This window comes from Apiospora kogelbergensis (assembly GCF_038363985.1).
Source record: "Apiospora kogelbergensis strain CBS 113332 chromosome Unknown utg000003l_segment0_segment0, whole genome shotgun sequence".
Classification (NCBI taxonomy): Eukaryota; Fungi; Ascomycota; class Sordariomycetes; order Amphisphaeriales; family Apiosporaceae; genus Apiospora; species Apiospora kogelbergensis.
The window spans coordinates 5,059,612-5,074,006 of NW_027117420.1; the positions used below are offsets into that span (position 1 = coordinate 5,059,612).

General features: G+C 50.1%; 5 protein-coding genes across 5 annotated transcripts; 4 read left to right on the forward strand and 1 right to left on the reverse strand.

The window, feature by feature from the left end:
* Nucleotides 1-439: 439 nt before the first annotated feature.
* On the forward strand, nt 440-1,707 carry PG998_006415 (uncharacterized protein; the record flags this gene model as incomplete). The annotated part of the gene is made up of 2 exons (XM_066873233.1): nt 440-1,205; nt 1,262-1,707. Coding segments are annotated over 2 exons (1,089 nt in total), but the record flags the coding sequence as incomplete, so codon positions are not given.
* Nucleotides 1,708-2,165: 458 nt separating this feature from the next.
* PG998_006416 (uncharacterized protein) lies at nt 2,166-4,373 on the forward strand (the record flags this gene model as incomplete). Its single annotated transcript, XM_066873234.1, has 6 exons — nt 2,166-2,315; nt 2,483-2,569; nt 2,667-2,923; nt 3,031-3,359; nt 3,419-3,719; nt 3,800-4,373. 6 exons carry the CDS (start codon nt 2,166-2,168, stop codon nt 4,371-4,373), a joined length of 1,698 nt encoding a protein of 565 aa, XP_066733331.1.
* A 902-nt stretch (nt 4,374-5,275) lies between these two features.
* On the forward strand, nt 5,276-8,294 carry PG998_006417 (uncharacterized protein; the record flags this gene model as incomplete). The annotated part of the gene is made up of 5 exons (XM_066873235.1): nt 5,276-5,294; nt 5,340-5,546; nt 5,604-5,822; nt 5,885-7,845; nt 7,905-8,294. The coding sequence occupies 5 exons, from the start codon at nt 5,276-5,278 to the stop codon at nt 8,292-8,294; spliced, it is 2,796 nt and encodes a 931-aa protein (XP_066733332.1).
* Nucleotides 8,295-8,718: 424 nt separating this feature from the next.
* On the forward strand, nt 8,719-9,959 carry PG998_006418 (uncharacterized protein; the record flags this gene model as incomplete). Its single annotated transcript, XM_066873236.1, has 2 exons — nt 8,719-8,828; nt 9,533-9,959. 2 exons carry the CDS (start codon nt 8,719-8,721, stop codon nt 9,957-9,959), a joined length of 537 nt encoding a protein of 178 aa, XP_066733333.1.
* A 1,430-nt stretch (nt 9,960-11,389) lies between these two features.
* Nucleotides 11,390-12,703, reverse strand: PG998_006419 (uncharacterized protein; the record flags this gene model as incomplete). The annotated part of the gene is made up of 1 exon (XM_066873237.1): nt 11,390-12,703. The coding sequence occupies one exon, from the start codon at nt 12,701-12,703 to the stop codon at nt 11,390-11,392; it is 1,314 nt and encodes a 437-aa protein (XP_066733334.1).
* Nucleotides 12,704-14,395: the final 1,692 nt, after the last annotated feature.

The following is a 14,395-nucleotide window of genomic DNA, read 5'->3' on the forward strand; positions in this document are numbered from 1 at the left end:
TGAGCTGACGATGAGACTGGTTCGGTGGCGCGCCGCATTTGTCAGCTGTTGCCAAGACTTGCTCTTTCCGTAATAGGCCTAGAGGGTTTGCGGAGCCTAGTGAGCCCATACTAGTCGGCTATAAATCATGACATTTGCTGGCGCGTCCATGGTTAATCGTCTGGAGTCACTAGGACCATACATTCCGCATTTATCAGCAGCAAAGCACTGCCAAGACTTGCTCTTTCCATTTGAGGGTTATTAGTAGATCATGGCATACTACTCACCGGTTCCTGGGAATCGAGTTGCTTCTAATCTTGCGCTTTGCCTACAAGTGACTGACTTATATATAATGTGCTTAACCCCCCCAAGAGATGCACAGCTCGTAAATCTATTCTATACCAACTCAGCATCATTTTGAAATACCATACAATAGCCTATCCAATCTATCACACACTAGCACTCGTACATCATGTCTACCCCTGAAGTCTCAATTCCCAAGGGCTCCGTGGTCCTCGTTACCGGTGCAACCGGCCATATAGCAGCGCACACAACCAAACAGTTCCTTGAACGCGGCTACAGAGTCCGAGGCACCGTCCGCGACTTGAAAAGCGCCGCCTGGCTTACGGAAGATGTCTTCCAGGCCTTTGCCGAGAGTGGCTTTCTCGAGCTCGTCCACGTGCCCGACCTAGGCGCCAAACACGCCTTCGACCAAGCCGTCAAGGGGACCTCAGCCATCGTCCATCTCGCGTCGATCCTCAGCTTCGCCTCCGACCCTGGCCAAGTCATCCCACCCGTTGTGGAGGGGGTGACGTCGATTCTGGAGGCGGCGCTTGCCGAGCCGTCGGTCAAGTCTTTCGTCTATACCAGCTCCATCGTCGCCGCCACGGATATCAACCCGGGTGGGGTGGCCCACGTGGGACGGGACTCGTGGAACGACCGCGCGGTCGAGCTCGCCTACGCTCCACTGCCAGATACCTTTGATCCTGAAGACACCTTGTTCACCTTGGACCGTGGCCACGTCGTCTACCAGGCCAGTAAGGTCGAGGCAGAGAAAGCGGTGTGGGCCTTTGTCGAAAAGCACAAGCCGCACTTTTCCGTCAATGTGGTTAGTCCTGCCACCGTCCTCGGCGAGGCCCTCGTCAAGAGACATCTGGAAAACCCTTACCCATGGGTCAAGAAGTTGTACGACGGCGATGAGAAAATTGGTGCTCTGTTCCAAGCCGGTAAGTAACCCTGATGATGACATCTGTTCTTTCCCTGGCTCACACGATGCACGTAGTCATCAACATCGACGTCAAGGACACTGCGCTGCTTCATGTGGCCGCAACGCTGGACCCCGAATGCAATGGTGCACGCCTGCACGCCTGGGGCGGGTACTGCAATATGAATGACATTCTCGCCATTCTGCGGAGGCTGTGCCCAGAGCGAAAAATCAGGGATGACTTCTCGAATCAGACGAAGCTCGGCATTACCACAGACTACGACCAGCAGCTTGCCTTGTTGAAGAAATGGGGAGGGCAGGAAGGATGGACGACGCTGGAACAGAGTGTTGCCGACGAGATGAGGGGGTCAAGAAGTGGTTCCCCGTCGAATGAGTCCTAGCGACATGCAGTTTAGACGAAGCGTATGTCGATACGTAAGGTATGAGGAGCTGTAGCTTTGGCTATTATACTTAGCTAAGCTCAACTCAATTTTCCAGCCTCAATTCCTTAGTGCAAGCTTTGATTCTATCTTCGTCCTTTTTATAGGGATATGATTTTACTAGCTGGTTAATTCAATAATTACCTATAAGAATTTCTGATCTTTTTGTACTAGCACTCTTGTAACCCCTGCTAAGTCGACCTTCAACGCGTAGAGAATCCACACACAACTGCCGATGTACGATTTGGCTGACCCCTCATATTATTGGCTGCACTTCCCGAACCCTGCAGGTGGTCCTTGGCAGCGACAGCAGTCATCTTTCGAGGTATAAGATAGCATCTTGATTCCGGAATCAGTTCTTTCGACAATGCCATGGCCGTACTAAGTAGTTGAGCTCACTCGAGGAAACATTTTGCGATCGCCGGAGGTTATTCATCGCCCACGACATAAGACATATAAAGCAAGAGTTGAATTACCCGTTGTGGTGAAGACATCACCCCAGCCAACCCCTCAGTTCACGTCGCATCCCCTCTCCACTCGAAATGGTTTCACCTGAGAGCAAAGACGTCGATCATCAGGCAACCTCTCGACACGTGGAAGGGGCCAAACACCACACAGTCATTGACCCAATTCCAATTGACCAGGAAGCCCATCAAGATGTCCATCGCGTCAATCTAGGATGGCGTTCATGGGTAACTATCCGCAACTATCACGCGGTGGAAAGATGCGGATGCTAACCAACAATTGATCCAGGTTGTGGTATCCGTGGCTTGCATCGCGTGGGTTCCAAAACATGTACTACTCACCAGCAGATGATCGTGGTAACTGACGAGTTGCGACTCTTAGTATATTTGCCCAGATATTTGTTGTGATCGCGGCCGGGTCTGTCATCGCATTCATTGTGCGCGACCTAGGGGATGCTGCCATCTCGGGGTGGATCATACAGGTTTGGGCGCCCCTTCTCTTGCCATATACGATGATTCCCCCTTTTTCCATTCCCTAAACAGAGAAAAATTAACTCACCGTAATGCACCACATAATAGGGGCCTCTGCTGATGCAAAGCGTGTTATCGCCGCTGGTCGGACGTCTGTCGGATGTGCTAGACCGAAAGTACATGGCGTCTGTCCCGCCCCTGATTGCCTTCGTGGGAGCCGTCATTTCGGCCAAAGCGACGTCGATGAGCATGCTGATCGGTGGTGGCATCCTGATCGGAACCACCCTGGCCACTATCCCCATCATTCACGCCATCATCGCCGAGATCTTGCCTCTCAAGTACCGACCGCTAGCTAACTGGCTCGCGTATGTAAGCGGGGTATTTGCAGCACTGTAGGTCATCGCTCCATTCACAGAGGCACAACTACTAGTGAAGAATATCTGCTGACTCTCTTTCCCTTCCCCCTCATAAGCGTCGGAACACTCGGCTCCGGGGCCGTGACCAATGTCAACGCCGGCGGCTGGCGATACATCTTCTGGATGCAGGCGGCGTTCCATGGCCTCACGTTCCTTGGGCTGGCCCTGCTCTATTGGCCGGCGAAGAACACCGAGTACCCCAAGATGTCGATACGGGAGTACATCTGGGCCTGTGACCCGATAGGGTCTTTCCTCTTCATCTGCAGCACAACGTTCATTTTGCTGGCTCTCGGCTGGATAAGCGGTGCCTACGCGCCTTCGGACCCCCATGTCGCGGCGCCCCTGAGCATTGGCTTGGTATGCCTAGTGGCGTTTGCGATATACGGTAAGCCCACTGGCAATCCATACGGGCTCCATGTGCTGACTGACTGGTAACACTCGCAGAATGGAAAGGACGCACGGACGGACTCGTGGCTCACGTATTCTTCCATAAGAACGCCAACTTTGCGTTGTCCGTGTTCGCTTTCACCGTCGAGGGTTGGATCTTCTACAGCGCGGTGAACTCGGTCGTCCCGCAGATCGTGCTCAATCTCGGCTTCGCGGACGACTCGTGGCGCATCTCCGTGCGCCAGCTCAGCTACCAAATGGTCTGCCTGGTCGCGAGCGTCCCCATTGTCTGGTACGCTACGCGATTCAAAGATCTGCGAAGCCCTCTTCTTCTGACCTTTGGGATATTTCTCATCGCGTGAGTGCCCATTTGTGAATCGCATCTTTTGCACCCGTTAGTTTCGTACTTTGTGCTGACCACAGTCAAACACGAACCAGTACGATATGCTACGCGACCATCAAGCCGTCCTGGAGCACCGCGCAGCTGGGCCTCAACGTCCTGGCCGGCATCGGCCAAGCCGGCCCCCTGTCACTTATCACTACCTGCGTCCAGTTCTGCGCGCCGCACGCCTTCCTTTCCACGGCGACGGGCCTCGCCTTCTCGGCTAGGGCGGTTGGGGGCGCCTTCGGCTCCGCCGTGCTCAACGCCATAATCAACGGCCGTCTGACTGCGCACTACGCGCCAGCCGTGGCGGCCGCAGCGACGGGGGCCGGTCTGTCGGCTGACGACGTCCCGCAATTGCTCCAGTACCTGGAACAAGGACACCTGCCCCCAATGGCTGCGAATACGAATGGCGGTATCACTCCGGCGATCTGGGCTGCGGCGCTGAGCGCGAGTCGGGAAGAGTACGCACATGCCTATCGCCTGGCGTGGGCCAGCATCATCCCCTTCGTAGTCCTCGCTATCGTGGCGGTGGCGTGCTTGAAAGGGGTGCAGGAGCTCTTTACGGAGAAGGTCGAGGCCACAGTCGAGCATGCGGAAAGAGTAGGGCAAGGGGAAGAGAAATCGTAAGCCATGTTCGCAAACTGATATAAAATTCGCCTCGCGTTGGCTTTATTGAGGAACTATTGGAAAGCAACAATGTCCAGCGAATGTAGTTAGCTTGGGCGACAGGCCCCCTGAGCGTTGCCCCCAAGCCGAACACCGAGTGTAGCCCCTCAACTTGCGTGGCCTCTTACCTTTTAGGAAGTTCCAGGAATCCAAGTGATTGGTTCGATTTTCATCTGAGACAGAGCCCAAAAGCTATTGGGTGGGTAATTAGTAAGTTGCTTACCTACACCCTTTCCCCTCCGTTCTTTGGTTCGGCGTAATATCGACCTATCAACCCAACGTATTGCTTCCTTGCATAACCGGACCAAAGAGTGGTTGGTCAGATTTTCGAGCACGACCCTCCCACCGAGGAGGCAAGGGTGCTAAATGATGACTGTGGTGGGGCTTTCCTACGTACCATCGTAAGCAAGTATTGGACAAGCTTTGGTGACAGATGGTTGGGGTGGCCCGGCAGCCTTGTGGTCAATGCCGAGTAACTCCCGTGAGTCTTTGCGAAATATACGTCTACCAAAGGATATATATATACGACTAGCAGCTTGAGAACGGACCGAATAAAGAAATAATGTACATATAATACTGGGTTTCCCCCATGAGCGGTTTCCTCGTTGTTGACGTATTCACTCATTCACACTCCACAACTTACATTCTTATAAGTCGCCCATAAAGTGACGCCTTTTCTTTCTCCTTTTCCCGACACTCGTTATGTGAAGTCATAATGGCTTCCCCGACTGCCCCACGTCCAAGCTTACTACTACAGCCAAGGGACTACACCGTGTGGGATACGCATAGGGATTTGATTTACGAATCGTACCTAGTAAAGAGGAAAGGTCTGAGTGAAACGAAACGATTGATGGAAGACCGTCATGCATTTCCAGAATTCGAGTATGTCTTGACTGGTTCACTTCTGACCTCACCTTACACTAACAGAACCCAGTAAGAACATGTGGGAGCATGTCCTTTTAAGGCACTTCAGATTCCGCAAGAATCTCAGTAAGCCTGATCAAGAAGTGATCAGCCAAGTCCTAGCCAAGAAGCGGAGACTTGGTAGAAAAACTTATGCCATCGACCTTTGCGGCGTACAAATTCCAGAAAGGCGTACCAAGAGGACCGGTCCAAACTTGATGGCGTTCAGAGGTGAGCCCAGTGTATGCCACTTGATATAATTGTGTTATAGGTCTAACTTGACGACAGGTGGCAGCCCGAAATTGCCTCGGGACGTATTAATCAGGACGCCGCCGCCTGGAAAGCCTGTTGCATCCCGGGAACTTCAAAGACGTGTGAATCTGTCATATTTACCTGGAGCTTCTTCCTCAGCTATAGCCATTATCGAAGATATGGTGCCAGATTGGATCCTCGACGTGCGCAGCAGTTCGCCATTCAATCAAACCCTGCTCCGACTTCCTCTTTATCGTACGTACAATCCCCAATGAGCCTCGTAGAATATCCACATAGAGGTATTAATAACCTTCAAGTGGAGTCAAGCATTGTTACGGATAACGACGTACGCAACTATTTCATGTCCCTATCGCAAATGTACCAAATGCGTCCCTCTCCCTCGCTATTCGGTACGAGTAGCTCTTTGGAGATCCTGTCCTACGCCTGCTTCTCGATGTCCCAAGGCAACTATTCCTCCAACTTCACTGATCGTCGCCCTTTGCTTAATTGGGTTGGCAAGGTTGCCGACCTCCACTTCCTGAACAGCATCTTTGCGCTGAACACGGCAACACTGCTAGAGTTTTGGTGGAAACTTCTCCAGACCTCCACCACTCTCCAAAATGTGGAAGCTGTTGAGTCCTTGATCAGAGTCGGCGTCAAGGTCGCAAATGGACAATGGGCCCGATACTGTTTGCAAGTATATTCCGATTACAGCGCAGAATACGATTCCTATCTCCGAGTCTATAGGGACTTGCCACAATCACTTCACAACTTAATGCGCACGTCAATACAGACTGGGACATTTGACAATGTGGACAGCCGTTCTTGGACCTCACTTTTCTCGGGAGCATCATCGAGGCATGATATCGACATGCTGAAGATGTTGGCTGGCCTGGGCCACCATATCTCTGAGCTCTTCCCTATGGCGCAGCAAGATCTTCTTTGGCGCGTGGGATCCCACGAGGGACCCAAGAGGGACTTATGCTTCCAATATCTCCTCAACAGCGGAGTGGAAATAGTACCCGCCTTAGAAGATGAAGCATACTGGAGCGGGCCTGACCAACCGAGGCTTGCCAGAGACCGTGCATGGAAACAGAGCAGGTATGACTCGAGTTTTCTTGAGTATTTCTATCAATACAGCACGCAGGGAGAGGGCACAGTAACCGTCTCCGGTGTCTGTAGAGCTGCTGCCGGTGGCCGCGAATCATTGCAGCATTACTTGGACGCAACTCCACATCCCGGACCCGAGGGCAAAGCAAAGCTTTTGGAAACTTCCCTTTCGGAATCAGCTGGTCGAGATTACCACGACATCGTTTGCTGCCTTCTGGATTACGGCGTTGATCCGGACGTGCCCTCTCTTCCCCGCGAGATTCACCGGGACTCTCCGCTCTGGGTTGAAAGGGATGGAACGTGGAACCCGACAGTTCGTGCGATCAATCGTGGCTATTTGGAGACAGCAAAGAGGCTTCTTGACCAACAGGACTCACGCCAGAACCATGATATCTTCATTACTGTAATAAACCAAGACATTCCAAACATTGATGGAATTATTGAGTCTCTTTGGGCATTGGGCCTAAGCCCACCAGGGCCCAGAGACGAGGTTGCCTTTCAAATTTCTCTGAAATACTCACAGTCAGAGGAAAGGCAGCTGGAAGGACTTCATGACGCAATAAGTCAACATAGCACCTCATTTGCAAGCATGGACTTGTTGCACATGGCGCTTCAAGGTCGCCCTTACCTCAAGACCATTGAATATCTGCTGGATTCTGGGCAGCTTGTCCACTCCATTCCATCTACAAGGAGCGGCTCAACCATGCTGGTTGATGCTTTGGTCTCTCGTTCATCTGACAGGGCGAAGATTGTGGATCTCCTCCTGGAAAGAGGCGCACACCCTGCTCTGGGCGATGCCCAGGCTCTCCTGGAAGCCCCGTTTCGGTCAGACTACTGCTCGCCTGGTTTCACCTCACACGATTGCAATGAGGACTTGGTACTTTTTCGTCTGATGTTAGAGCGCGGTGCATTATGGCCTGTCAATACGGAAAACTGTCAAACGAACTTGGTGACATTGCTTATCCGAACCGGAGCCGATGACTCTTTTGTCTTCGAGGCACTGGATGCTGGACAAGACCTCAACCTGCAAGGCGCATACGACTCGATCACTCCTTTGATGGAATCAATATTCAGGGAGCGCTATGACCTGGCACGCACACTCATCCTTCGGGGAGCAGATGTCAACACTATGGCTTCTCCCGACGGTGAAAAGGGGGAGCACCGTCGGGTAACTTCGCGGCTCTGCACATTGCATGCAGTAATGGCGCACCGTTGCCATTCATCAAGGAGCTGCTTTACTTTGGAGCCGAAGTAAATGGTGGTTTCGAGGTTTCGGCGCCGACTAGTTTGCATCTGGCCGCTCTTGCTGGTCACCTGAATATTGTGTCCCTTTTAATCGGTTATGGGGCTGATGCCAATGCCACTGTCAGGATCGATGATAGTTCGGAGGCTGATAAGTTGCCTAGAGGCGAATGGTCCCCTTTAGATCGTGCGGCTTGGGAGGGCAACTTGGAAATGGTGCATTTGCTTTACGGCGTTGGCAGTAGGAGTGGTTCGAGGGTGTACACAGAGGTTGATGGTGCTGTCCAACTTGCGAGAAAGCGAAATCAGCTAGGGGTATTGAGGTTTTTCGAAGAACGGATTGACGGGCTGGAGATGATTCCTGACCTTCTCTAGGAATATTATAATTAAGTCACGAAGAAGTGTTGATCACGGGCAGAGCCTTACACTAAGCTGATATTTCTTCGCAAATTTCACCCAGGCCTGCTGGCCGTTAGTGCAACCAACGCTTGTCTGGTTCGTGGTTGGTTCAGTATCTATAGCAATTGATTAGATGGAAATGAGTTACACCTGAGCTTTCCGGTGCATCCGTGAGGGTGTGCTGATTCCTGTGTTGATTGGCAATAGCGAAACGTGTAGTTGCGGCAGGGGTAATTGGCTCAGTAAGCACTGTTGTAAGGGTTAGTCTCCCAAGTCTTTTAAGCATTGTTCAGCCATTTCCCTTGCTGCCTGTTCTCTGGTCATTTCGTTTGTAATCTGCCGTATTAGAAATATCCCATTCCAATTTTCTCTCCCTCTCTACAGGAGTGAATCTCACAACATGCGTTTTATCAACACAACCACGTTTAAATTTCACGAGTACTCGGACTCAGAGGTCCGAAATCTTGGAAAAGGGGTACTCTATCCTATCACATCGTTGGACGTGGAGAAGTGAGGAGATCACGTTTCATGATGTGTTGTCAATGGACTCCAAGGTAAAAGCCAACGGAGGCTATCCATAGCTCGCAAGCGCGTGCGAGCTGGCAAAGTTGTTGGGCTACGACTTAATATGGGACGACACTTGCTGTATCAACAAGACCGACTCTGCGGAGTTGAGCGAAGCGATCAACTCAATGTACAGGTGGTACGCCGAATCCGACCTTTGTATCGCTACCTGGAAGATGTTGCTTCAGCAGAGCAGATAGGGGAAAGCGAACGGTTCTCAAGGGGTTGGACACTACAGGAGCTCATAGCTCCTAAAAGAGTCAACTTCTACAACACAGAGTGGGACCTGTGAGGCGCAAAACCACACTCGGTGTCGTTCTCGTTCACAAAACAGGAATCCCGGGGGATATCCTGGCGAATAAACAGGAACCACGGGCCTGTTCCGTCGCCCAGCGAATGTCATGGGCCGCCAATCGGACGACGGGTCGTCTGGAAGACCTTGCCTATAGCTTGATGGGTCTCTTCGACGTCAACATGCCCATGATATACGGAGAACGGGAACAAGCCTTCATGCGCTTGCAGCAGCAGAGTATCTCCAATTCCACGGACGAGTCAATATTCGCTTGGGACCTAAGGCTTCTGGGAAATGCAGATGATGATCAGGTGCCTTACGGCATGCTTGCCCCGTCTCCAGCGTGTTTCGCGCACAGTGGTGACTTCGTTAACCTCGGAGGTTCAAGTGTATTCCACATTAACCAATTCGGGTTGAATATATCGCTGCCTGCAACGCCACTAACGCCGCTTCTAAGATTCTACCGGGTCGCTCTTAGAGTAGGTAATGGCGTAGGGCAATACGCTCTTTTCCTCCACACCTGCGGAGACAAGGGGCATGCTAGGGTGAGCAACCGCCATGGAGAAAATTTCGTTGTGGTAGGGACGATGAATGATTCAGAGTCTGTTGATTTCAGGATACCTCTGGTTGTCATGGAGCCTCTCATACGTATTTACCTTGGATTCTGGCTGCGTAATATGAGTCGGAACCTTGGCATATACCATTTCAACAAACTGGAGAGGGTCTGCACGCTGGAGCAAGACTATATCAAGTTTGTGGTCGATATTTCTATTCATATTTTCTAACAGCGGGGCATTCTTGAATCAGCGAGGTCGACTGATGTATGGCGATCTCAACTCCATTTCTCTTCCACCAGAAAGTCAAATCTGTCTTATGTCAACATTCCTTTAACTACGATTCTATGAATCAGTATTTTGGCCTTTAATACCAAAGTCAGTGGATGAACTGACCACAGCGTCGGGCAGCGGTTCAAAGCCCGGGTCGATATTCACCTCTTGGTGTTCATGTGTCATCGAACCTGATTCTGGGCATCGCTATCGGCAGACTGCCCAATGATCCCGGCATTATGTACGAGCGTCAAAGTACTCGGTGAAGAGGGAACTGACGGGATGATCTCAGTTACAGAAGTCGTATCAGGGTCACCTGGACTTGAAAATCTAGTCAACACGACCGACTCTAAAGCAAGGATGGTGAAAAGGGAAAAAGCTGGGATGCGAAGAAAATGGTCTTCGCATTATATGGCAAGTGAGTCCGAGCCGAGAATGGATCCTTGGCAACGAGGGCGAAACTGTTTTGAAATCCTGAACGCACCAACAACTTGCGACCAGGCGATTGGAGGTCTACACAACAGCCAACGATAGAATCACTCCCAGGAAAGCAGGATTCGCGCCGGTAATTCATATCAACTTGTTCCGATGCAATTCCGATCGAATATCCGTTGAAGAGAGTGCACTTGATTAAGTGTGAAAGAACCATTTCTATGCAAGAAGCATGATCAACACACATCCGTACCCGCCAAGAGACCGGGGGATGTCCGCTATCCATGCGTTGAGTGCGTGACCACCGATCAAATCAAACATCAATGCCAGAAAAATGAGAGTTGCCAGCCCTTTGTCGCATTCCCATTCCATTTCCATAACCACCACCGTTTTCCTCTCATCGTTATCCTAAGCCTTGCCCCAATTGTTACCGCTGACGTTGACTTCGTCTCCCTCATTGCCGTTCTTATTGTCAATCTTTTTGGACTAATTCCCTCGGACCACATGCGCTGTAATCTCGGTTCCGAGATGATTGTCTCGCGTATGTACCCGCGCCGTCACAGTGGTGTTGTCCAAACTCTCAGTATCGTGCAGCGGTAAGAGCGCTTTGACGTCAAGGTGACTTTGGCAATTAGCACAGTCCGCGACGTTCCAGCGATTCAGGACAGGATAACAAGCAGCCATTTCTCGGCACGGCTCTTCTTTGCCTTTCTCTGCATCTTTCTGTGTCCAGACTGCGATGACGAACGACCCTTGGATATCGGCCCGGCTGACATCGCTGACACGTGCAAAATAAGAGGATCCGGGAGCCCCCCCAGGAGCCCCTACAGGATCATCGCTCAACTCCTTGGGCATTTTGTAGTCGTAACCCAGTCTGCTGATATCGACGACATCCTAGGTATAGTTAGCAACCTTTTAGACTCTATGTTGGTTCTGTGAGGGAAAGGAGTCTCTGATTAACCACATACTTTTGACTTTAGGAAAGGGTCTTCCCGGTCAGTGCTTAGTTGGAGAGGCTTGTTCGGGTCCGGGTCATTGACTTTATGGAAGGGTCGCAGAGGGGTATCCATTGATAGGAAATCCGCTCCAGTCATGCCAGGTGTCGGACCTTGTCCATCAACCGAACTGGTCCCTGGGTAGTCTTCGAACTTTTTGTCGATCTTAAGCTCTGTCGTGGAGTGATTATGGAGTTGCCATTTCCAGAAGATAAGATCGATGAAGGAATGATGGAAATAGAAGATGGGGTCAAATGCCGCAGTATTGTTCTCGCCCATATCGCCATTGGCATTGCGAACGTAACTCATGAGCTGTGATGGGACCTCAACGCCGCCCAGCGCTAAATGCATCCCATTATGAGGCGTTTCGAGCGATACCAGGATCTTGTCTTTGTTGCCTTCCTGATCGTGGTAGTACTGATCATTCCAGGCCTGCGCAGACGTGGTGTTGGAAAAGACCGTGTAATCTTCTACCTTGAGACAATCGTGATATGAACGCTTCAATTTTGCGGTCCTTGAATGTGGGGGCGCTACATCCGGTGGGTATTTGTCGTCTTCGAGCCACATCCTTATATTGTCGTTGAGGAGCTTGTTGCAGGGTTCCTCTTGGTCGCCGAGTGGTTCCTCATGGAGTTTCTTTTTCTTCTCTTGTTCCTCATAGAACTTGTCCTTGAGGTTCTGGTAATACTTGTTGTGGTATTTGCTGTCCTCAATGTCTCGGGGGCCATACAATCCAGTGAAAGGGTAGCGAACAGTTGTGTAACCCTTAGGCTTGGTATATTGGACCCCATCCTTTGGAGAAGCGTGGTCGACAATATTATGTTGATATTTGTAAGAATATAGAGGATTGTCGAACGGCTCATCTCCCTTGATTTGCCATTTTGGCTTGAGGAATATCTCAGGAAGACTCCACGGCTTTTCCTTGGTCATTTCTTCGAGCTCATTCCAGTACGGAAGCTTGATTTTAAGGCCGTGCCTCTCTAGGGACTGCTCGAGGCGTAACGTGTAGGCCCGGTGCCAGGTAGGGAAGAGAATATTGCCGTGATTACAATATCCACCCCACCAATTCTGATTGGCATAGCCAGCGCCGCGAAAAGGTGCTCCGTGATAACTGGCTATCTTGAAGAAAGAATCAGGGTGATCCGGCTCGAGTGCCTGAATCGCTTTGAAAGCAGTGATGAGATTGTTCTGCTCCTCTGTGGAAAGGTTTCTGATGTCCTTGCGCTGAGGGAGTCCCTTTGTTGGTGTTTTATTTGGTTTGTCGGATTGACTCATGTTGACTGAAAGGTGAAGTCAGAGAAAGATGAGATGCATGAGAGATGTAGTTGATTAGGCGCTGTCAATTGATCTACTTTAAATTTGACCAGAAGCCCGTGCCATAGGAGACTATTTATCTTTATTACCTTGGTTAAAATCGATTCTTGAGGTTCCTGAGCAAATGCTTATCATATCTAATGGTAGGGTGGGAATCGAAGTCTGATCGCATAATGACGACCCTTCGCTGTCAAGACTCAGGATCCCCTTCTGTATAATGACGATATATTGTAAACTCTCTTCTATATTTCTTTAGTCACCCGTGTTACACATCCGTCATCGTAGAGGCGGTGTTAATAAATATCACGTATATTGCACGTGTATCTAGGTTAATCTCGGCCTGTAAGCTTTCGACATTGAACTTAACCTTGTTAGTATCTAGGACCCGTAGCCGCCAGCCAGGGTCTACTGGAATAGCCTGCATCGTGGCGCTTCTGGTTTTTCTACGATCGAAGCAGTGTTTCAGTTCACCATTGCGTTATTCTTTGTATTCTCGACTGGAAAGGTGTGATGACCACTAGCAACCCCTGTCCACCTAGCTTCAACTACTCACTTTTCTGCCCAGCATGAGAGCTCAGTTCTTCAAGTTGCCGGCTTTGGGCCTTGTGGCTGTCCTTGAGACCTCGGTAGCATAGCGGTTACCGAATTGATCACCAACTTGCCAAACAATTGGTACTCCTCCATTGACATCTCTAGAAGGCCCTGACGTGTTCTTAGGTGCATTTGTGTTCGTTGGCCGAATCAGCACCGAGGTGGAGGATATCAACGCCAAAGTTAGCTTGAATCCAAAGGTATTAGGCTACTACAGTTCTCCGCCAGTGTTAACAAACCCATATACCGAGTCAAGTTGCCTATTGGAGAGGCTCGCGTCAAAGTCCTACTGGAGGTGTACCTAAGGGATGTGACCGCTATGATTGGCGGTATTAAGCTCAAATGATTTGAACGCTATAATTGCTATATTTAGAAAGGGGTTAATATAAACATCTCATATCGAAGTTCAATGTAATAATAATGACGTAACATGAAATTCATTATTAAACCTGAAGTCAAGCCCAGTACGTAACACCATAGTATTAATGTGTGTTAATGCGCCCTCGAGATAACCACAGGAACTTTATTTTACGACCCTGCTTCCCTAAAGCATATTTTGGTTATCTTTACTTTCAGACGTGCAGCAATCCGGGCGCATTAAACTGAAACTTTATGTCAAGCACTTGGGTTAGATTCGGCGACGAACCCTCCCCTTGACATAGCGTAGCCTCGCCGTCAATCTCAACAACGATAAAGATGTACACAAGTTACGTCTGAGTTGCGAGTATGAACAATGAAACGAGAGTGATAGAGAATAGCATTAAGTTGATATAGGAGTGACGATAAGAAACCATTTTCTGAATCAACTGTGGACATCTATGTGATGGCGTCTTATGAAACCCTGATGTAGCACTTGCTCCATCCTATGATACACTAGTGACGGTATCAAGAACAGCTGTCTCGCTATGCATCTTCTAGGTCGCAATAGCTAATTCACTTCTACATCCTGTAGAAGATATCTATTCTTTCTTCTTAACAGTAATGAGGACGATAGGGGTGATGAAAAGGACCGTCAAATGCTCGTCAGAGGATTTGGATCTGATGGCCATGGTTACGCAGTTA